The 25,260-nt window shown below is 38.0% G+C and overlaps 1 protein-coding gene across 1 annotated transcript in view; it reads right to left on the reverse strand.

Moving 5' to 3' along the window:
* Positions 1-5,411: 5,411 nt before the first annotated feature.
* Positions 5,412-25,260, reverse strand: part of pdlim4 (PDZ and LIM domain 4) — a 44,912-nt gene continuing 25,063 nt past the window's right edge. Inside the window, exons 4-7 of the mRNA XM_082548640.1 lie at positions 18,050-18,315; positions 15,989-16,146; positions 9,250-9,388; positions 5,412-7,759 (exon numbers count right to left, since the gene is read on the reverse strand). Coding sequence (XP_082404766.1) covers positions 7,555-7,759; positions 9,250-9,388; positions 15,989-16,146; positions 18,050-18,315 — 768 coding nt within the window. The 3' untranslated portion in view covers positions 5,412-7,554. The remainder of the gene's footprint in view (positions 7,760-9,249; positions 9,389-15,988; positions 16,147-18,049; positions 18,316-25,260) is intronic.

Below are 25,260 nucleotides of genomic sequence, written 5' to 3' on the forward strand. Positions count from 1 at the left end.
TTTTTGTCAGTCTTTATAGAAATATTGCCCAAAGGCTCCTGTTTCTGGTTAAGGAAAAAAAGTTTTGAAATTAAGTAAAATCGGATGAATATCATTGTTTGATTGACTCCTATAGTCAAAACGTAACCATATGTTGTACTAAAAGTTCTTCTTTTTATGAAGATACAATACAGCCATATCTCCAAAATTGTCTTTTGGGAAATAAAGCCATTTTTTGGGGGGGATGATAGAGTGAATGCAAATTTATTCCAAGTCAAATGAGGCACAGAGTACACTATTATAAGATTTTTTTTCTAAATAGATAAGGATTCTTGCGAGGCTGGATGACCTCATTTTACCACATTCACCTTGATCCATTCATCAGATTTCCATTTTTTTTCTAGTCTACCTTCTCAGGTACGTGATGTATTATTTTGAGTTGCTGAACTTGTGTATCTACTTTGTCTCTCTTCCATCTCTGCTCAGACTTGCCCTTTCCACCCATATCATTGCCAATCACCCCTTTGTGCAGTCTTTTGTTCATAGTTTTTATTTATAATTCTTTTTTTTTTTCTTGATTTTTGAAATTCATATTCTCACATTTCGTTCGAAATATGAAATCCCTGATACATTGATGGCATGGACCAGTATGTAACCTGAAAGCATCTTTGTCTTTTTAACTCAGAGGGATAAGAAAAAAAGATGCAATCACACTGCAAGCATGGCAAGTGATCAAAAGATTAAACAAATAAAGTGAGAGGCTGTATGCACCTTGAACCAGTCTGAAATTAAGTAGAATCTGATGAATATCATTGCATACCAGTCTATCACAAGACAGTTATTGCTAAATTCACATGTATACAGCTCATTTTAACACACGTTAACGTGACATTTTTGGATTGCAAGTGATGGTTTCAGCTTAGTTTCATCCATAAACAAAAGTCAGAAGACAAAATACAAATTTAGGCAATCCTGATATCTGAAAAAATCCCCGACTCTCTTTTAATGAAGAAAGACTCTTGATGTGGAAACCGATCCACTGCCTCCATCTGTCGTAAATACACCTCATCCAGAGTCAGGTTTTGGTGAGAGTATCCAAAACATAGAGCCATCTGTTTGCTTTTTATGTTCACTTTTTTTTTAAACAGACTCAACAGGGCAGATATTTTTGCACTTTTCTGAAAAACAAAAGATCTTCTAGCAAAGCCCTCTTGGCAACTGCATGACAGCTCCTCTGGCCATTTATATTCTTCAGAATAAACAAAAACCTCACAGGGTATTCGTTACATGTAGCATATGGCCTGCATATCTTTAACACTATGAACAAATATCGGCTAATTCCCGATCTGTCTTCGAATGCCACCTTATGTCATCTGTTTGCAGTACACTGTGGATTCTGTTACCCTCCAGTCAAGTTAGTCCAAATCTTTAAACACAAATGACATGCTGTTGACACGATTTCCAAGTACCTTATGTTTCTTTGCTGCAAAATTAATTTGTCACTCTTGTTTTGTTTAAATGTCAAGTGTTAGCTCAGTTCAGTATAAGCAGTTTAGTTCAGGGCGGGGTGACATATGATTAGGCAATTTAGCTTAAGTAACTATAAGTCAGAGAGCACATAAGGTACATCTGACAAAGGCTACACAAATGACCAAACTTGATACATTTAATCTATTTCAAATCAGAAACATCCATGAAACACATGCCAAACTTTTTTATTTGAGTGAGTTCATGTGAAAAAAACAAGTGTTCAAAAGTGAAGCATGTGTTACTTGGTTACTTTCTACCACGTTTTACTAAGAGCTATCAAAACAGTTTACATTATTTTGCTAAGCTGTATGACTGAAAAGATCCTCCTGAGGTTTGGTTCAGGAGGATCTTTTCAGTCTCACTTGAGTGTGAAGTCCAGACTTATTTCTCATCTAGTAGCTAAGTGACAGTGAGGTCATGGTGTTGCTGTCTCAAGATCAGTGACTGTCTCTTTCTAAATCCCCTTTTAATGAGAATCAAAGCAAAGCGTAATCCAAGCTTCAATATCTTTTCAGGGCCAACTTAAACATTAAGAGGATTGAGAGGCTTCCATGCACAAGAATCTCTGCAAACAAACCATGGGTGTACACAAACTGTGTGGCTTTTTCATGCTTTTGTGAAGATTTTTATCACTACTATCCTTCTATTCTTTTTATACCCTATTAAAAAAAACAAAACCCTCAAATACCTTCACGAGTAACAAAATTGGTCCTGAAGTCTATCCATACTGAGGCACACAGTTTTCTCCAAGTCTGAATTAAAACAACTACATTCAAAGAAGTTTGCAAGTTACTTGTAATTACTTTGTGCAAACAAACATGGAAGTCTAGAAACTGGTGTAAAAACTGCTTTTTCACAGAGCAGCAGATTTTCTTCTAAAAGAATTGTGTGCGCTATACAGACAGTAACGCAACGTGTGCAATGTGGCCAGCAAGTGGTCGGACATCAAAATAAAAGAAATGCTGCAGAGTCCCAGCTCTGACTGTAAAGTTCTCCTCACGTTTTAAAGTGGTCAACAGTAAACCTTTCTGTTGCAGTGCAAAAACAGTCATGTGTCTTAATATCGCTGCATCAGCTTCAGTAACAAAGCTTTGAGTGCTTTATTAGACACCAAAGTGCATGTGTTTTCATAAAGTTACCGACTCCTTCATCACACTCTAGTCTTCCACCAAAGCCAAACTTTAATAAATTAAGTTATTGTGTGCTCTTTGTATGCGTTTTTGAATTATGGAACATCTTCAGTTTCTCTGTGAAAAGGAATGGCTAGAATGCTGTTCTGCTGCATGTGCAGTCACTTAAAGCCAAATGCAGCTTGGGTACTCGTCCAGAGAGACTCTGCAAATCATGGCTGGCACAAGCAACAGAGTCATATTTGTGGAGCACAAACCTGGAATGAACACTGTGCTCAATAAAAAGGGAATGAAGTGCACAGATTATAAAAGAGAAGATAAAGCAAACAGATGTTGTCTGTAAACACAAAGGATGCACTGTATTATTAACTTTCTGAAACCTAATGTAAAACCTAATCATCTGTAGGTAAGCGTGTGATGGAAATTCATTGATATCTCTAACATAGTATAGAAAACAACAGGGTAGAATGGATCTATATGAGAACGAGTAAAGAATGAAAATTGGCAACTTGATGTATGACGTAGATCCTGCATAATGATTAGCTTCTCTATATATACAGAAAGAGCTGTCAAGCAAGTACTTCTACCAGAGGGCTCCAGAATGACATAGCCCCTAACTATTGCAGCCAAGGATTAAATATATTGCATTGGGCGTGTCATTAAACTCTGATTTATTGTTCCACCATAAAAAAGTACACCGAGTCTATTCTGATTTATCCACAAACTTATTGTGAGATGTCTATACTGTATGTGGAAGCGTTTTCCATGAAGTTCAACACAATAAACTTGGCCGACACTGGCTAGATTGCTGATCTGGTAAGTAATAAAATTACTTAGTCAGCTTTCACAGTCTTAGTTGCTTAGTTTGCGATGCTGCAGCCTGCAGAGCAAAGCAAGCTGTGTTTCTGAGCAACTTGAAATGTTTATCTTTAAGAATGTTTTATTGCTGAAGCAGAACTCTTAGCACGCAACAGCTGTATATCTCACTGCCTGTTTTCATTACACCTCACTGTGTGGGTCTGGGAAGTTTTTTAGTGTGAAGGGAATCTGCACCAAAATTGAGGTCATTTTAATTTTTATTTCATAAATTTCTCTGTGTCTGAACCCTTGCAGTGGCACAAATATATTTGTATAGTATATTTGTAGTATAGTAGTAAAATAAAAAAAGATAAGGATAAAGTAAACATGAGTGTTACGGGTGTCTGAAGCATTAGCAGCTGTGAAGTAGGAGTGAACTTAGCCCTTTGCTTCACCTTCTATCATTCTTTTAGATTCGTACTGTCCTTCAAATATTGATTTATCTTTCACTTACTGAAGTTTAACTAATTCTAATAACCAATTATATATATATAATATATATATTATACACATATATTAGGTTTTAGCTGTTCTTATTCTGCTGGGTGGAGACCCCTGTTGTTGTACCTGGAATCTACTGGATCCACTCTCATTGTTTGGGGGTTCCTAATGTTCCTACCACTGGGACCACTTTGGACTTCCAGATCTGCTCCAGCTGTTCCTTCAGCCCTGGGACTATTTTCTCACATTGCTGTCTAATGGTATTGCCACAGCTATCCCAACTGTGATCTTCTGCTCTTTGTCAACCACCAGTGTCTGGTTTGTTGGCCATCATCAGCTTGTCTGTTTAGAACTGTGTTGTTCTCACTGACCTTTATTGATGTCTCCTATTGGGACTTGGGGACTTTTAGTCCATATGTGGCACAAATGTTCCTGTCCCACTTGGTTGTGCTTTAAAGTGTACGCCGTCCCAACTTTCATCCTACATCCTGCTATGTGTTGACATTCTCTGGGCACTTTTGCACAGTCTGCAACTGGGGTCCTGCTGGCTGTGGTAGATCTCTGCCTGTATGGATATGCTGGTTAAGGTCTGTTTTTGTGACATGTTCAGATCCGCTCTACTGCCCTTTTTCTACCCAGGGATGGGATCTCTTGATGTCCATCACTTCCCCTATTTGTTTATGGTATACCCCATGAGGGGTTGGTCTTCCATGATAGTTCTGCTTCCCGTTCCTCATCACTGTCTGTCTTCAGCTGCTTGAGGCACCCTGGGAGCCATTATGTATACATATAAAGGGGCTTCATTAATCTGTTTAGCTACATGCTTGTGCTTTAAGTACACTGATCAGCCGCAACATTAGAACCACCTGCCTTACATTCTGTAGGTCTCCCTTATGACACCAAAATTGACCACTGAGCTATGGACACAGGACACAGTCAGGCACCTGTTGGGGATTTAAGAGGGTTTTGAGAAAGTATTTTCCACATGAATGCTAACAGCCAAAGTTTCTCTGCAGTATCAGCACTGTAATGAAATGACCAATGCTATTCATATTAGGTGTCAATGATGGAGGCTTACTAAAGCAACGAACTAGGCATATAACCACAGGAAATATCCTCTTAGGTGTGTCCAGTCAGCAAGTGTAGTTCATCCTTGCAAAATATCCATTTGAAATTATATTAAGAAGTTGCTTCTCTTACCAAATTTCTCAGAAAATCACACAAAAGTAAAAGTGCCTTTCTAAAATCAAGACTTTCTTCTTCTTTTTATTCCATTTAAGGGTTTTGTAATGTGGTCTTGGTTAGAAAGCACACATATTGCAGTCTTGTGGTCTAACATGCAATATGAAGAAAGGACCATGCCAGAGCTAGGGTGTAAAATTAAGACAAATTGAGTCTCTTGTGTTTTTGTACATTTTTGTGGTAAAATCCAGCAGTTAAGCCCAGGAAAGAATGTGAAAGATCATGCCATCATAAAGCACTTTTCATTTTATTTAGAACCTAGAAAAAAAAAAAAAAAAAAAAAAAAAGAGCAAATAAGAAGATCCAGAACAAAAACATGTGTTGGTAGAACAATAAGTTAAATACAAGGAGAGGATTCGTGTCTCAGAAATTATTTAAAGACTAGACACAGGGTTTGCGAAGGCACGCAAGTGACATGATCTATACTGTGTGTTAAAGCAATCACAATGAAACAAATATGTACAATACCAAAGACACAATGTGGTAGCAATATATTTTTCTCATAATTTACACGTAACTAGCTTGGGTAGATACCAGCAGCTAAACATCACTGCTACTATCTGGAAAACAGAATGGAAATCAGCGATGCAAAAATTTATTCCCATTTCAAATTACAGAAGTATTTTTGTTAGCAATATTTCTAAAATTAAGGACATCATCGCTCCTCTGCACCACGTTGACTCCACCACACATTACATTATTTCACAATAAGCTAAGACTGATTGCTACACGTTTCTTACAGAAAGTTTTTCTGTCAAGAAAACAAAATACATGTCGTCCCCTCATTTCTCTTTCTCACCCTACCTCAGTCCCTAAATTTATTTCCCCCCCTTCCCTCTGAGGAAACGTAGAAATATATTTCATTAGCCTTAAGGGCTTGGCTGTAGAAATCTGAAGCCACTGCGGGAACTTCTGTCTTTTGCTCTCTTCCAAAAAGTAACTGTGAATTTACAGTATATAGTGGGGTCACAAAAAAAATGAAGAAAGAAATAAAGTGAGTATTGTTCCCACATGTTGTAGGTTGTGAAGTCCCAGTTTACACGGTCCTAACAGATTTCTGTGGCTATGTCTCCAGTCTCAAATGCACACAATCGTTTTTAAAAGCTGTCATGAGAGGTGGAGAGAATTCTGATGTCAACCTGAAGGCTCAGCGCCCAGTGAACTCTGTGCTCTTGTGAACAGGAATTCTTCAGTGTGAGAAGTGAAATTCCTCTCGTAGTCAGGTGCATAAGCCAGAAGCACCACCTACCTACACTGTATTCGCAGATGTGCATCACACCCGCTTAAAATGTCCAAATGGATGCACTGCATTCAACTAATTTACTTTAGCATTTAAGTCGCATTTCTTCACATCTGGGGGGAATCATTTTTTGAAGTTGACTCCCAACAAGTTCTAGAGTTTCTCACAGAGTTTTCAGGATGTTTCCAGCAGGGATTTGTTTACCTTTCAGAAGGTGGTGCTTGCATAGCTGCAAACGGAGGCATTTATTACAAGCAGAGGTTCAGCAAACCCAGTCACCAAAACATACTGACACATTCCAGACATTGTTAGAGATATGCTTCAAGTGAACTATTGCTTATTTTGTTTGCATAACTGACAAGTGAGCAGAAGAAAAACGTGGAAACTAAACAGAAATGTTCCCCGGTTTTGCAACAGAAAAGGTAAATTGCATAAATGTGAGTTAGAAATGCTAAAATCCATCCAAAAATAAGTATATTATTGAATTATAGCGAAGGAGAAAAAAAAGCCTTTTAACCCATAACCAGGACTTGAACAATATATCAGAATACCTTACAGGACTTGGAATATTATGTGGTGAGAAGAGAACTGTGAAAATTAGTCCTCAAAGCTAATAACCACATCCTCGGCACAGCTCATCACATCACATCCCAGCAAATCAGCTCAAAAATATTTTGTGATAATGCACATGGTGTCTTAAAGTTAGTGTAAGGCTTAAGTGGGAGATTACGTTTGCAATAACCTGATCAGTAAAAAAGCAAGAGTAGTCATATCTGTTTTCTTATGAGTTTTGCCATGTGTTTCGAGCTTAGGGCTGCCAGTTTAAATACTATAACATACAACGCTAACCTTTTAATAGTCTGGAGATTTGCGATGCTTATCTTACCAAAGCTGTATTCTGTCAACAGATTTCGATATGCTCAATATAAAAAGCATTCATCAAGTCTGTCAGTGTGGAAGCACTGATCTGGGATCACTCAACTGCAAATTTCACTCTCCTAAAGTCAAAACTGACCCAAGATAAGCATTCCTGCTTGACAGACCCTGATTAGTTTAGGCGAGTAAACTCAGTAGCCGCATTCTACAATATTTTGGTTACCAGTTGTATTACAGTATAGCCCCCCCTCTTTTATCTCAGACCAGCTCCACCTTGGAGTTGGGGTACACAGCAACAACATCGTAGCCCTCGGGAGGCTGGACGCGGGCCTTTGCGTGGGTCTCGCAGTACAGATTGTCTTCGATAAAGAAGTAGCCTCTCTGCTTTAGGTTGATGCCGCAGTCGTCGCAAATGAAGCAGTCAGGATGGTAGAGCTTGTCCCGGGCCTTCACGATGGTGCCACTACATGTAGAGACAAAAGAGGACAAAAAAAGAGTTTACTATACTGTAAATAAATGTAACAAGTTATAAAATCCTGCAGCTGCAGAAGTGAATTACTGCAAATATTACTGCAGCTTCTACTGGATCATGATAAACACTGATTACGTAGTTTGGTTAAGCCTGTTATTCAGTCCTGCTCTTTAACATTTATTAATGTGATAAATAAGAGTGCACACTGTGTTCAAGGCTTATATTTCACCTTTTTAGCAATAGAGGAAGATATGAATACATAAAAACGTGATCGGAAACTGGACAGATAAGCAAATTGCAAAATGCAGTTTTCCTTTAAAGGCTGTCTGACTTTTTGAAGGCCAGTTTAAAAAAAGATGTCCTCATCACAGTAGACGTTAAGCAAAAATGAATGACTCACAGTTGTTCATCAAATGTTGCATTATCTATGCAAATCAGGAATTATACTTTATAGCCACTGTACCTATGCAAGCATTTGAATACAGCTCATCACATGTCGTGTGTCAGCTTCAGGTGGCAGAAAGGTTACACGCTGTTAAACAGTACACATTTATTCCGCTGCATGGCTACTTACTGGCACCAGTGAATTTAGAAGAACTTTGGTCAGCTGCACGGTGACAAGAGTGTTAGGGACGTTGTTCATTCATAGTTTCCAATTAGATTTTCCTGTCTGGCCTTGAGATTGGGGCCAACAACCATTAAATCATAAACTTGGTGCTTTGCTTTTCCAAAGTGGCCGCATGACTCGCAGGATAAACTCCTGACACAGTGTTCAATACATCTTTAAAGACTGTAAAAAGCCTTTAGGTCACAGCAGCCGTATTATACTGCACAAGCTTCCACAATGTTCTCTTGTTAACACTGAAAATAAGCTTATGACATCATTTTTTTAACATTTCTTTAACCTCCGCTGCTTTTTTAGAGAGGGGATTACCGGTGTATGTGGTTAGTTAGTCAAAAGGTGTGTTCAATTCACAATACGTGTATGAAGAATGTGTGCATGGGAAAGGGTGTGGAGGATGGCTTGGTTTAATCATTAAAATGATAAATGTGAGCAGAGCTTTCTGAGGACTTATTGAAAGGCCTGTCTGTGCATGTCGACCAGTGAAAGATCACTTCTTTGTTTTCAAAATCGGGGGAAGAACCTTGACTCACCTCGCATACTCTTAAACTTTATGGCAGCAGACAGAATGATAAAATAAGTGGGAGATGTATAACTTCCTGCTGACCCTCACAAGCATTTCAACAGAAAATCGATTATATCTCCAATGTCATGTTTATTTTGTCTGTACTGTACCGCAGCAAATTTTCAAGTTAATCACTTTTATGGCTTCTTGAAATGTAAAAGTACATTTTTTTATATTTTATGCACATGTTTTTATATTACACACAGCCCAAAGAGTCCCTCGCCAATATGACCCCATTATTTACATATTATTGTCATCTTAGGATATACAAGTCAGAATTTGCACGATACTTACACAATACCGTTACAGCACCGTGTGCACTGGGGTAGTTTCTGAAGACCAGACATAGGGCTGGGGATGGGGCTTCCCAACTTGGGGATTGGAGATCTGACGGGAGACTTTAAGTTTCTCATTCTCTCCGTTGGTGACACACCTATGAAAAACGATATGTCGTTAAGAGACATACTTTAAAAAAAAAAAAAAAAAGGCAAGTACATCATGCTCCAGGGATTCTAGACACTGAGATATCACAACACTTCCTCTGTATCCCTCTGGTAAGCGTATTTTATATATGTCTCCATGTGTTTGTAGGTTCTCACTCATTCAGGTCATGGTAGTTTTGGGAGCTTGAAAAAGAAAGCGATTGAACTTCTTTAAGTTAAAGTTTAAGAAAGTCCAGTTGCCATCTTTTTTATCTCTTCAGACTGTATGTCTCCATATTTCTCTCAATTAAAGTTAAGTTAGCGCTACTCTGTTAAATGAAGGTGAAAAGTCACATAGGTTCCTGAAAGGGAATGCTACATGAGTTGTCTGTAGTTTCTGTTCACCACTCAACCATTTTTCTCTTTGTGTGACTCTCAAGCGCCTTTGTGAGATACACTTGGAAGAAGTGTGACTGAGATGGTTTCTTTTTCTCAGCTGTTAGCACAACAAGCACACTGTTACTAATCAATGGTTGTGTTATTATATTATTAGCAACACATATGAAATACACATAGTGTCTGTTGGATATGAAGATGTTTCTGCTGGTTTGTCCAAGTACATGCAAGTGAGGACTTCAAGCAAAACATCCAACTAATATTATTACACTTTAACACTGAAATGAACAACATTCACTGCATTAACCAAACAGCAAAGACCCAGCAACTGCCCTGAACTCCTGGTTCATGGTTGCAGGAACCAGGGGACAAGTCATGGTAAAGCTTTAATTAAAAAATAACAGTAACATTCTTGCTCTTCTTCAGCCTCGTTCTATTGAAACTGCAAAAACTGTAGTACCGATGTACACAGTAATCCTACAAGACATACTGATAGGAACATTTGCCAGTTTTTCTATGGTTTTTTTTTTTTCCTAATATGGGCTCTGCTTGTCTGTTCTCCTTAAATCACATTCACAGAATTCCTTCTTTTCTTTCCATTTTGTGTGCCTCTTCTGTGTCTCTGGCACCTTCCCGTGATCCCTATTCAAGTGTCACATTCTGTAGTGCCTTTCCTGGGAGGAATGCATCAGTCAGCCTGGCTCGACACCAAGCAAGGAAAGTACCTCATGGAACCTCATCACATCACATCGATATGCTACAATCACACGACGCATGTGAAAGACGCAAAATGGTTTGTAAAGAGATTCATCATACTGCTTACAAACGGCTTAACAAATTTATCAAACCATCTGTTACAGAAAAAACAAAACCTGCAAATCTTTCTAAAAATACTGTTAAAAATTGTTTAAAATTACTGTTATTTATTATGCAAGTAACAAACTGAATTTGTCTTTTTATACAAAAAAGTTATTTAAGAACAACATTTTTAACTACTAAAACTACTTTTCCTGTTCAGGAGTGCAAGTAAATACTGTAAAACAGTGAATTTTAAGAATCATGGACAATCACAATAATTATATTTTAGCATTAAAAAAAATATTATTTTGATCAAAGAGCATTTGCACGCTGGTGAATAAGTAAAGAAACATAACAAAATATTTTTTGTTAATTAACAATACAGTCATTTAGGGCAGCTCTGGCATAATTGGTATTGATATTAAAAAATACTGAGATTCAGAAATCTTCCATGGATGCATGCTTTGAATTGTCTTCTTTCAAGATAAAGCTTAATGCTAATTTATGTTATGATTTTTTAAAACAGATTTTAGGTTGTTTAAATGGTGGTACTGTGGTAGATGCGTGTTACTACCTTCCCATGGTTGTCATTTCTTATTAGAAGTGACTTCTAAGACAATCAGGTATTTAGTCATGCCTGACTGGAACGCATTAAAGGGGATATTTTATAGTGGGTATCTGGAGCCAGTACAATGCATCCAAGCGCAGCCGAGTAAATCAGTAGAGCACAGCCACTACATGACTTCCCTTTGCTGATGATGTGCCAGCAGAGGCCGTTCAGCCAAACAGGCCACCTATGACTACCAGTAACCACAGTGTAATTACCGTACATCTGGCACCTTCCTCAAAGTGATTTCTGTCCCTCAGTGTCAGTTAGCCTCTGACTGCTCCATAGTGTGTTTAAGAGATGATATTATCAGACCATGTTATTTCTGGGATGAATGCCTCAGTTGTCCATTAAGGCACTCTAATGGAACCATGACTTTCTAACAAACGGGAAAGCTAATGCATTTTTTGTACCACAGTCATAAATAAGTGCAAAAGGGGGCTTTTCAGCTCTTGCTTTACCTAAAAAAAAAAAAAAAGCCATTCCACACAGGCCTGCTATATTTTGCTGCCAAACACACGAATGTATCGTTTGATCGACAGTGACAAGTTGTCCATTTGCAGCACATATCTCACCCCATGTAACATTCACACTATAATCTGTGACTAATGTCAAGCAGACGCACTGTAAAACAGACAGGCACACTTGTGCCCACCATCCATGTCAAACGCAGAGTGCGAAGCTTCACAGAATTTAAGGCAGTGGGAATCAGTGTCGTTTTCGACAGCTACTGAGAGGTACTGTTTCTACAACTCTTCAAGGACATCTTGATTTGTTCCTGAAACATGTGTTGTGTTGGTTTGGTTCCATCCAAGATGTTTAAAAGGAAGGATTCTATCAAAAATAATCTGTCAAAAATAATGCCAAGAAAAATATGACGAGAAAGATCTGATGAAATGTTTTAGAAAGATTTGCTGTTTTTAATATGGGGCCACACATGCAGATGAAAAAAAAAAAGTATAATTAAATGTAAGCCAACTGACAGAAGCATAACAAATTACAACGGGCTGTTAACACCAAATATCAATTACGTCTTTTTTCACGTCACATCACCGTGAAATCGCTTCACACTGCTAGAATCACACGTTAGACACCTAGAAACCCTCTTTTTTAGATGCATTTTGCTTCTCTTTCACCCCCCCCCCCCCCCAACCCCTCTTTTTTGACATTGCCTGGTTAATTGGGACCCCAAACAGTGTTAAGCTTATTTTCATCATTTTACCCTTTTCAGTTGTGGTCATTTTGGAGAGATCCTTTAAATATCCCACATGTTAAGTAAAAGTATTAGTGGTGTAACCCAAGAGGCAATCAGAAATGTGATGAATGTTATACTTTGAAAGTAAAACAGTCCTGCTGATTGATGTGCTCTTTAGAGGTCTTTTCTGAGAAAGGACACAGCCTGAACCCATCTTGGAAATTTCTTTAAACAAACAACATTTGAGTCTGGAGTATTTTTCAGGGGTCACTGGCACTGTGTTTATTTCTTTTTCCAACTGTTAAAGAAACAAAACACTCCCCGGTCTGTGTTCCTTCAAAATTTGCCTCAAACGATCAGCAGTAAAGGTGAAAATTATAAAATTCAATCTGCAACAGTGCAGATTGAATTTTGGTTTGTGGCACAGCTTAGCATTTGAGTGTTCTTATCTTTAATTCTTCATGTTGCTGTTTTCCTTGCTTTTACCTTTTCACATTTCACATCTTTGTGTTTGTATGTGTCCTTGCTGCTAAAACAATGTCCTCTTGTGGAAAACAGGATATGTACTCAAGTGTAATGTTGTTGCAGTATTTCCTAAAACACCCCAACTTTCCTATTTAACAGTCACACCACCGCTCCATCCACATTGCAACCAAACCATGGAAGACTCTGTGGAATTCTTGGTAAACTGACACTTTTGTTTGCTTTAACTTTAAAAGCCCTTAAAAGTCAACACGACCTCTACACTGGCTTTAGCCTCCAAAAAGGAACCACCTCCAGCAATTTAAGACATTCATTCAAATGCAGTATTTTTTTTTTACTTGTTTCACAATAAAAAAGAAATGGAAACAAGCAGCATCTGGAGAAGGATTTAATTCTCTAACACAGAATAGAAACAAAGACACAGGTAGCTTTTGAATCAACAAAGGCACAGATAGCTTGATGAAACTTAGAGTCTCTGTTTCATCGAGGATTTAGTCTGTCAATCAACCTGTCAGTCACTCAAGCTGAAAGGCAGATGAGAGCAGACAAAAGAGGTCCCTTTAATCTCTTTAATCCATCAGTCCTAAAATCTGCATTTTCATCCAACCTCTTTCATCTGTTTTTAGCATCTTATTGCTTTAACTGCTATAAGAAGTGACAAATTATGAAAACAGTCTGGTTTGGCTCTGATCCAGGTCTCCCCACAGAAGAAGTTTACATTGTTCCCTGTGCTGTTAATTATCCTGTCAGCTCTCACATCAAAGGCTGATCCTGAGATGTAATAACCAGACAACGGAGTATTCTACAGGGAAAGAAAACCTTTAAATCATGCTACTCTAAATTATCTAAAACTCTTAAACATTATATAATGCCAGTTCAGAGACTTGATTTTTTTAAAAACTATTTTGTGTTTTATTTGTAGTAAATATGCAGTGCATACTGCTGTCCTGATAAGTTTTACTTCGGATTTGGTGCCCTTTTGTGCTAGCCCTGGCATTAAGGTGAGATAATCTTCTTTTAAAGATTAAAAACGTCCACATTTGGAAGTTGGAGGATTGGCAAATGAATAAGTCACGAGTTTGCACGCCAGCTAAAAGAGGTTTGTGTCTCATTCAGGAGTTTTGTGTTTTGCTCATTAGTTTACTTTTTCATTCTTATTTGATTACACTTCCTGTATAAATTCAGGCACCAAAAACTACTTAGGTGGAAATGATCCTGTTTTGGTTAGAACACGGCCCTCAACATCATTTACCATGCACATTAAAGGCAGCAGTTGTGAGTTATGTAATCTTGTGTAGTAAACATGGAGTTACATTTGATGAAAAACACAAAAAAAAAAAAAAACGCCAAAAAAACCCAAACAGAAGACATTTTCATGGTACAAATGAATTGAAATCTATATCCATACAGATTTTTTTCAGTTTGTTGAATAAAAATATTAACATAACAATTAAATAATACTCCATACTTACCTCAAGCAATAACTCTCTACAACCCAGCACATCTGATTAGCAGAGAACTGTTTGTTCTTTTATTTTAACGTTTCATTGCCATTTTAATTTCTGTTTTGATTTGTAGATCCTGAAAAAATACAATTATTTATGTACATATATATTTACTATAACAAAAACAATAACAACACTACTACTACTACTACTACTACTACTACTACTACTACTACTAATATATTAACTGTGATAACAAATAAATTTCCCAAATCTTGGATAACTGGCGTATATCAAAAGCTGATGTAATAGTAAGTATAGTCAGTATGTAGTATATGTATTGTCAGTTTGTATACCCTCTTTGGATGGGGGACGGATATTTGAGTAAGAATTAGCATTACAAAGATTACGTACTTACTCATTAGAGCCTTTTTATAGCAGTGGAGAAGTTTATATAGTGTTTTTTTGGGGTTTTTTTGGTTTGTTTTACATGCAATTAGGGTTAAAGGACTTTTTTTTTTTTTTAAAGATGTGTCAATGTTAGTATCTGAGGTTTAGAAAATCTTTAGTCACTGGTGACAGATCATTTTCTCTGAGGCCCATGCTATTTGTGTTTGAACATACCAACGGGCTTGCGCTGCGTTAACAGTAAACATGGAACGTGAAGAGAAGGTTTTAGTTCCAGGGATTAGCTTTTCCCTGCTGCTGTCAGCATCATATGACTCCCTTCTTAAAAGCTGGAATTCCAGGCGGTCAGAAGGCAGACGGGAAAACCATATTTCTCACTTTATTGTCCTTTGTAAAGTTGTTTTTGCAGTAAATTGCCCTACAAAAACTCCCCCTGCCAATCTGCATGCAAGCTATTTAAAACACTTAATCTTTCTCCTGCTTCCTTTGTCTTGTGTTTGTTTTTTTACTTTCTATCTCGCTTTCCTCCCCATGTCTTCCTATCTGTCCCCTAACCTTGCTGTCTGTGTATTTCTATAAAAGGAAAACTATGCTACTTAGACAGAGGAGTTCATAACAGTCAGTGAACGAATGCCTGTGCAAGAAGTCCCTTTAACTGGAATCACAAGACTCATCTGCATTAGAGGAAATAGTTACTCAGAAATTTCCACCGTTTACATTTATATTTGTGCAGATGTGCAGATACTTTGTGCATTATACCTGTTTGGTATGTGGCACCGACAATTATTCTGACAGCTGATATTATCATTGTTGTAAAGTATAAATATAGTGTTGTTTGTTTGGTTTCTTTATGACAGCTTGTCATAAATAGAGAAAATATACACAAACTTATAACTTAAAACAAATTTAAAACTGGCAGTTTTAAAGCTTAATTTCTTCTCTAACATAAAATTATCTACTCTTTTTCAAGCTTTTAAAAGCAATATATATGTATAGTTTTTTTGCTTTGAAGTGTTGAACAACAAGTCTAACTGAATTGCTTGGGCTATTTTTGGAAATTTAGTGGGCAAAATGGTTACTCAGCAAGATAAAATGACTTTACTTTCACAATAAAGTTAATTGGTGCAATAATGTCAACAAGAATCTTTAGCAGCAATGGGTGATCTCTCCAAATAAAGTTTAAAAGGTTCAGTGAGTGAACTCTCACATGCTTTTTTCTGCCTAATTTTTGCACACATGATAAGCAGACACACAAATATGCAAACACATGAATCCATACCTCCATCCTCAGCCTCCAGGATTCCCTGGAGGTATTTGAAGGAGCCAGACTGTTTGGGTTCTGAGACAGGTTCCTCATAGTCCTGCAGCATCTTGTAGACGTCTGACTCCATGTCAAATCCGTTACGGCTCACAGGAGACTGTATGGGAGGCTCTGGGCTGAAAGATTCAATGAAACCAATATTCAGTATAACCCATTTTAAATTCAACCGTGACAAGACATGAAACATAAATTTATTTTAGTGATCCATCAAGACTGTAGACTATACATAAAAATAGGACATCGCCACCATGACGTCACCTACTGTTTTGTTGGCTTTTGTTTTGAAGCCCTCTGCATGGTGCATTAGCATGATTTCTCTTTGAAACCAAACATAATGAGTAAGGTAAGGAATCGGATGAAAAAAAAACAAGGATACTACACACTTATAATTTATTTATAAGTTATCCAATAATGAAATTATACCCTAATAATTTTTTTTTTCGGAATGCAACATCAGAAGAGAATGTACAATAAAAAAAACGAGCTGAAATAACAGATTGCTGTTTGTTGAGGTGACAAATGAAGTGAGAAGTAGCATTTTTCTTGATTTTCCCCAGGCCACTACTGCTTTGGCTTAAATTTACAGATATGGAGATTGCATCTTCTAAATAAGAGGATAAAAAAAAAAAAAAAAACAAAAAAAAAAAACAATAAGTATTCCCTAAAAGGACAAAGTTGTGAATCCTGGGAATACTATTTTTGTTTTTAAGCAGATGTCAAATATAGCCACTTCATATTTTTGTAATGTCAAAATGTGTTTTGGGACCAAGGGAGGAATAAAAGTTTCAGATGGCTGCAGCCATATGAGGTAAGGAGAAAGAGTAAGGAAGAACTACAGTATTTTTCTTTTCTAATTAAAACTGCATATATAGAGCGCATCGGTGCATCATTTTTTTGTATTTCTGTCTCAACGCATGAAGTCTTAATCAAAACAGCTTTGTATTATACTTCTATTCCTTATGTCATCTATCAAATTATTCCCAGTGCTTCCCTTCATTTGGAAAAGTTTAAACATTCTAACTTCTGGAAGATGACTAGGACTGCTGACAGATGTGTGCAAGTCCAGACACACTTAAATACAAGTCTGTCTCCAGATGCCCTTTCAGGAGTCTGACTGTGTGTCTGAGAGGAAAAGCCTGAGCTGTCATGAAAGTGAGAGTGATTGAGAGAAAGCGAGAGCAGACAGAATTGTGTAATACGTGTGTAAGAGAAACTGACTGACAGCAGGCAACAAAGATAGTGTTAAAACACTTGAGTGCAACTTTGTGTGCGTATGTGGGGGCTGTGTCTAGGAGTGCTCAAAAGCATCTTCACTGGGAGACTGAACATGCATATTTATTGCCCACTTGAGGGGATACAAGACAGCAAATGCCTTTTACAGTCCACAAGGCTATCTGTGCAGCTGTATCAAAAGACATCCAGTGTGTTTGTTTCTGTGTCTCTGTGTTAAGTGTCTGCACAGGGACCTGCAAGGAAACTGGTGAGGCTTTAATAATAGATAGGATGATTGTTTTTAGAAGCAGTGGAGGGAAAGGTAAAGCTATTTCCTCGTGTGATTTTCCCACAGATATAATGTGTGTAAAAAGGTCCATGAAAACTCATGAGGGGGATATTTTGAAATCTGATATAAACAGCTATTACATACACGTGGTTCATTGATTTCTTTTTTTTTTGTTAAGGTAAACACAACAACAAATTGGATTTCTAGCTAGCGAAGTAACCAGAAACTTGGGATAAGTGCACAAGATAAGTAAAAGAAAATGTTGTTGCATTAAAATAATAGACTTTAAACTATATTTGAAGATTTTTTTTATACTTATTTACTTATACTTATTGGATTTTAGAACATTCAGAATAAAAACTGGTGTTGCTTCTGCATTTCTTTTAAAGAGGAGGGTAAATATTTGAAAATAACAAGCGCTACAGTAACTGTAGATTAACCTGTCAAAAGTGCAAGTAAGGTGTGGCTGGATGCTTATGATTTACAGTCCTGGAAAGCACACGGTATTGCTGTCTCACCTGTGTGTGGCACTGATGCTGAGACCTCCCATCTTGCTCGGCAGTGATCTGTCCCCATTGCTTCCATTGTGAGCATATAGTCCTGCAGGGTTGTTGTACTGAGAGTGCCCGGTTCCATTGCCATACCCATAGCTGTGTCCGTTGTTGGGTCTGGAGTGTCCGTTATTCAGGTTAGCGGGCTGAGGAACCTGAGGTGACTGGGGTTCAGCGGTATATGAAGGTTTACGGGTGTAACTGGCATATCCGCTAGTGATCGGACGAAAATTCTAAAACCAAGGAAAGAAAAGAGGAGACACGTTTACCAAACAGGAAGAGCAGATGCCAGCATCACAGGAAAACATCACAATTTTATGGTTGAAAATGTATGCAGTTACAGAGAAACTTTGATTCTTTGGTAAGTTTCCTACATTAAGGGAGAATTGCTAATGTAATAAGGAAGGAAAAAAGGATAATGAGCTTTTATAGCTCATACAACATTATGTTCTGGTTCAGGAAATGAGAATAAAAAGAGAACATGAAAGAGAAAACAAACCCGGTGGTGTCCTGACTAGAAAACCACAAGTCGTCAGAGAGAAAATGAACAGTTGTTTGCGAATGAGGCTTTGCAGCAATGAGGTTTAAATGAAAAACTTTTTCCACTTCATTTGTGTTGTTCCCTGTTTAATACCAAGGCTTATTAAGAAGGAGCTCGCATTAGATTTCCTGCAGATGTTTCTGTCAAAACAGATTAACTTGTGTATTTTAAGTACTGCTTAAAATACACAAGCCTTCATGGTTGATGACAGAGCTGAGATACTGCAGAAGATTAAATTATTATCTTTCTGACATGCTGCAGCAGACTTTCTAGACTCTTGCCATATAATTTCTGTGTTCAACGTGTTTGGAAGAATGTGCCGGACTAATGCAGGGCAGATGCAGAGACAATTACAATCTACAATTACACCACTGTATGCGCAGTAAGTGTGTTTATGGCTGGGTCAACGGCCTTATCATGAATTTGCACCAACACAACACTGACAACAGTGAGACACTCTGTGTTTATCAGCACGCTTCAGTGATAACACCCACTGCCAGCTTGGCTCATCCATATCAGACAGTGAACTTTACAGATAAGGTTTTATTTCAACATTTGCAATGATGTCACCACTTCTCATGGTGTTTTAGTGCTTTGAATATGAGAGCTAAATAGCAAGCTTGAATTACTAAAGACGAGGCCCACGCATACGCATGAATTTAGACTATACACATTTCAGCTAAGAATAAAATGACTTGTTTACAAGTTAAGCAATGCACCAGTAAGGGAGACAGTCAGATCATTGTTGACTGTGAGACACTAGAAGGAGTTTGAGTGCGTGCAAGTGTATGTGTGGCTATGTCTGGCCTAGTTTAAAGGGCCTTAGCCACAGGTGGTGGAGGTTCACCGCCTCTGCAGACAGGACACCTGTCATTTCAACAGAAGGGTCCTGCTGGATGTCATCCTGTTCTCTGCCCTCGCCTGGACCCCACACACACACACACACACACACACTTTTTAATTACTACTTCATAGCGCCTCTTCAACACCAACAACCCCACATCCTGGTCTTGGAAAAACACTTCGTCATTCCCTCCTGCAGTCAAGACTGATGACTTTCAAGAAATTTAAAACATCTCATCTGACTCCCCCAACAACCATGGACAATAAAGACAAATATAACTCTCACAGTAACTCTCTGGGCAAAGTGCTAGCAGATAGCCATTCATGGTAAAGTTGAGACAAGCAGACAGGAGATTCAGCACTCTTAGAAACCAAGAGCCAAACCCTCTTTGGTCAGGATGTCAGAAACACCCAGTTCTCTGCGGCTCTCTCTTCAAGCAAACGAGACAAGCCGAAGCCTGATTCTTACCACTGAGTGGAATAGCCAAACCAGATTCCAGTCGTTATCTTTAGCCCTGTTTGTACAGATGGGGGACTTCATGGGAATTTAATCAAAGTTACCCTCATTCGCCTTAGCTCAAACTAAAAGGTTCCTTCAGATCGTTGGTTGTCTGTCTATCCACAGTGGTCTAAAAAAAAAAAAAAAACTGCGAAGAGGAGGCAAACTCCACATCATTTTTGAAGTGCTCAAACCCTAACCCTAACCGTAGACCAGTCCAATCCAGTAGGTAGAGATGACTGTCAACAGACAGGCGACAGTGCAAGTAAGCATGGAGAAGAGTCCTACACTTGTGCTCTTTACCATACTTTATTACTTAAATAATGTGGCTGCTGGTAAACAGTCAACTGAAAGCAAAGGGATTTCAAAACACAAAAAAGGCTAAACTTATGGTGAGCAAACCATTTTTACGAGGTCATCTGAGGAATGACCATGATATAGATAAACCCTTGTTGACACTCAACCAATCAGAAATGTACAGTGCTGCAAGCCCCATCGTCATCCAAAAGGAATGGGGGTGCGGGGGTACAGTAACACACTTTCTCCAAAGGTTCTGTATTTCTGACAAAAATGAAGACTCCCTTGGAAAAAAAAATTACTATTTGCAGTACTTACACTCAGTTCTATTTACAGTATGGCAAGAGAGAGGTCAGCTAAAAATATAGTCATAACACTGGTTTCGATGACTGCAAATATTGTTTAATGGTTTACAGTATCACACGGCTGCTCGAATCACTTCCTTCCTTCCACTTTGACAGGTTTTCTTTTTAATTTCCAATACGATGATTTACTGCCGGCTTTCTTTTTATTTCAACCCTTCGAGAACTTACTGTTCCTTAAGAACATACCAAGCGCTACAAAGGTGAAGTTCTTCAGAAGTCACTGTTGCTACATGTCTTTTTTAGCACTCATTATTCATTTCTCATATTTATTCAGGGGCTAAATCTGTAGATAAAAATCAGAACAATAACTTTCAACAAGCAAGCTCATTCATGTAGGTGATTCAGGAAATTAAAAAAACAAAACACGTAAAGGAAAATCCCTGAGAGTGTATTACGTTACATGCCCCTGCAGTAGAATGACAGTAAAGGCATTACAGTTATGACACTAATGTGTACAAGTGAGATGTGAGGGACAGGTAACCACATGTTAATGTATAACGTTATCTCTTCTATCAGAATGAGAGAGATAGATAGATAGATAGATAGATCTATATCTATCTATCTATCTATCTATCTATCTATCTTTAACTGACTTCAGATATCAATCTTGTCACAGATAAGTAATCTGTGCAGCACAAAACAACCTCTGGCCTAAGGACAAGAAATACTCAACTGCTTTTTCACATCTGAGAACGTAACAGGTTTTGGGAAGTACGACTGCAAATTCTGATAAAGCCAACTGAGTCAAAATCGGCAGATCTAATGTTCCGAAAAAATGTGAATATGGAGTTAGCAAATATCTTTTAATTATCAGAAATTATCAGCAGTCGAGTTGCATGGTGCGTGCTTCGTGCACTGCATTTTGACACAAAATAACAATACTGGAGATTAAAAGAATCCCCTTCTTCAAATGGTATCAGCCCATTAAAGACCCATTGTCGGTCATCGCCACCCCTATAATTATCTTCAAATTAAGCACAGCACACCTAGTAATAGGCCAGAAGGTGTGTATAATCCATTCCAAACATTAATAAATAGGACAGATGAGATATCGTTAGCTTCATAGCATAAGTGCCTAAGTCATTGACTTAGTCAAATGACTTAGGCAATTATGCTATGAAGCTAACGATATATAATCTCTCATGCAGGTTGTGACTCTACCCTGGGGTCTCCTCCCAGTTGGGTGTGCCCAGAAAAACTCCAAAGGGAGGTGCCCAGGAGACATCTTAACAGATGCCCGAAACTCTTCACATCATGCAAATGTGTGGATGTAAAATGAGCTGGTTTTGTCCAGCTCAGTATCAAGCTAAGATGTATAATTTCCAAGAGAATACTATCTCAGTGAAAAGGGGGATCAGAAACTTAAAACCAGTCCCACATGGGTCATAACATTTCCGCGGTGAAAAGAAATGAGTAAAACCAATGCCAAAGTTCTTAAAAAGTCTTGTTTAGTTAGATTTCTTTCTTGTCAGAAGCAAGTACAGATTTACCCATTTTCACCCTAACACCCTGTATGATATGGTCTGCTTCCTTTTGTTTCAAAGGGAACTGAACCACATACTCCAGCCATTCCTTTTGTCTTTTTTTGTTCTCCTCATAACACTCTTTCCTCTCTGGTTGTGCACGTCTGTTACACAGATATTTCCTTTGGATGGATGGTAGATTTATAAGGCTGCACATCTGGGACTTGCCTTATAAAAATGCCAGTTTGGTAACATTCAGAACCTTTTAGTGCTTTCATGTTGCTCTAAAAGTATAGTGCCTTGATTTCCATTTTTATTACAAATATCAGATTTAAGCCAACTTCCCCATTACAGCGATTTATTCTTCTATTTCAAAGGTGTACTAGAGGTTTAATGGAGATTTTGCCTTAAAGTGATAGCTGCATTAATCTTCTGAATGCCTAATCACCCCAGTTCTGCTCATTCTCCATTCTTACTTTTCAAATATAGTCATAACAATTTAAAATTAATATGAGCAACTTTCTTCTTCATCTTTAGACCTCAACAACATACATTTACTGAATGAAATTTTTCTCTCTTGAGAGTAGCCACACTTTCTCCTAAGGCTTGACTACATTCCTCTTGCCTAAGAGGAAGAGAAATCACAGGAACACAGAATGCAGATAAGGAACAAATAGCAGTAACTATTTGTAAGAACCAATATCATCTATCGCTGTATGCTCATAAATTTAGGGTGCCATCTGATTTTACTGACCTGTTTTTCAGTGGTAACCAAGCATGGCTAATGCTTCAGGAAGGCTGGCCATGTAAGAGCATATGTGCCAAAAAAGTAAAGAAAGCATAAAGATAGCAGAACCCAGCAGTGTTCTGCTATTTGTTACTGCTATTAAAAGTTACTGTGATTAATAAGAAACTGAATGGGAGATGATAGAGGTTTTACCTCCTGTCCCAACCATATATTAGCTAGAAAGTGGTAGACACACGAGAGGGGGATGGGTCGAGGAAGAGAAAAAGGTTGTGGGCCTTAATTGAAATCATATGTCTTTAACTGAGGGCCGAGGCCAGTCACACATGCTCAAATTCCTGATAATACACACACACACACACACACACACACACACACAGGCGTACTGCTTCCCTCCTGCAAGGTTTAATCCCCCTGGACATTTAAAATTAAGCTTTTCACATGGCGCTCTGCACCACTAGTCAGACACAAACCAGCCCTTTAATGGCTCCCTTGTCCTGGTTGTGGGTGCCTCACTGGGAGGGGAGGAAGGCAAGCCCGAGAGGAGGTATCAGGGAGCAGGAGGTGAGTGGGAGAGCATGGAGAAAGATTTTAAAAGATGGTGGAATGTAAGGCTCTAATCACAAAAATGTGATTTATTATTTTATTTTTTTTTACCAATTTTGTGCTATTAAATTAAACTATTGAGATAATGTCATGTCCACGTTAACTTCTGTGCAGTGCACACTGGGTTGAAATTAAATTTGTTATGAAGTAGCTATCTTTAGCATTGTAATGCATGACAGAAATATCAGCTTATTTCAAATGTGAGCATTTAGGGGAACATTACTATTTGGTTTGGAATAAGTTTATCTCGTAGAGAAAGTCAAATGATTTAAGTAAGGAAACTAACTTTGTTGCGTAACGCGCAGGCAGCTGTGAAGGCAGTAAGCTGTAAGAGACTTGTTCCATACAACAAAATGCTTTACAGAAGATATACTTGGTTTGTTTGTTTGTTTTTTAATCATTAAAATAGTTGATGTTATTTTAAAAGATGTTATTTTTGGACTTCATATGATCACATGATCAAACTAATTTAAAAAAAAGGACCAACAGGTTTATCACTGTTGATTGTTTTGCTCATTTTGGTTGCCATTTGGAGTTTAGTACTTTTCATGGCTAACTAATTACAGATCAAAGTTCATCAAATGACCTCAATATAAAAGCTACGTACTTATCCTGATATCAGTTTGAGGCCTTGAAAAAGCAGCAGAAAATTGAAAAACTAAAAATAAACACACACAGGTACGTTGCTCTATTCCCTGACAAAGTTGATACAGTTTCAATTTTCTAAATATGAATGAGCCCAGACTCCTGCAGTCTCTCTGGACCATAAGCAAAGAGGGCTTAACGACTTCACTCCCTCAATATGATGGCAGCCAAGCGGGGCAGGAAAGGCTCCATTAAGAAAACCTGGAGGCTGATTTGACATTTCTGGGGATGACTGGTTGATTAGTGAACACAAACAACCAAATAGGTGGGGTCACAGGTCTGACATCTAAAATGCCTGTAGAGCTGCTAAAATGACTTTCTCTTAATGCTTTACTGGTCTGCTGATCTGAGTTTTTCCGACAGGGGATCAAGTAAAACCTGACCCATTCAACATGCTTTGGTAACTCATGAGAATAGCTGAAATCAACTAATAACTCCATGTTGTTAAAACACAATCAGAATGTTTATGCGGTAAATGCCAATCTACTTTGTGTTAACAAAATATATCAATCTAGTAGCTCACCATCTGTTTTACCGGAGTACAAATGTGAAGAGTTTAACATTTAAACTATATTTGGGTTTTTAAAAAGGCAAATTGTTCTTAATGCTTCTTAATTGGAGAACAGTAGCCTTGTGCCATTCATTAGAAAAAAAAATATTCATATACTTTTGTTTTAAGAGTAAAATCAGATCCAAACCAAGAAGGAATTAGTCATGCAAGGTCTCTATCTGTCAGCCACTGTTAATGTTAACTTGGAGACTTCAATTTCAGCAGCCAGCTCCTGGGCTGAGACTGGAAGCTCGAGTGACGTGTGATCCAGACCTCTCAGCTTCCGCATTGTGGAGCCTCATTCTTTCCACAGGGCCACAGCACTCAGCCACAATAGCCATCGCTATAATAATAGGCCAGTTGCCATGAATGGCATTTACATACTGCCCTGCCAAATAATACTGTTAGACGAACATTGAGTGCGAGCCATTCCCACCTACTTGAAGCTGCCACTGTGTAATTTAAGGCATGGAATTTTGAAAACCCAAAATGTCAGTAACCCATGGTATTGCATTACTCCTCCACTAAACCATTCCAACAGTAAAACTGGCAATCAAGTGCTAAAATTCAGACGTACGGTTAGATAACCATTTACAAGAGGCATTTTTTCTTTTGGAAAAGGTG

The sequence above is a fragment of the Aulonocara stuartgranti genome, assembly GCF_965226115.1.
Source record: "Aulonocara stuartgranti genome assembly, chromosome: 10".
NCBI classification, from domain to species: Eukaryota; Metazoa; Chordata; class Actinopteri; order Cichliformes; family Cichlidae; genus Aulonocara; species Aulonocara stuartgranti.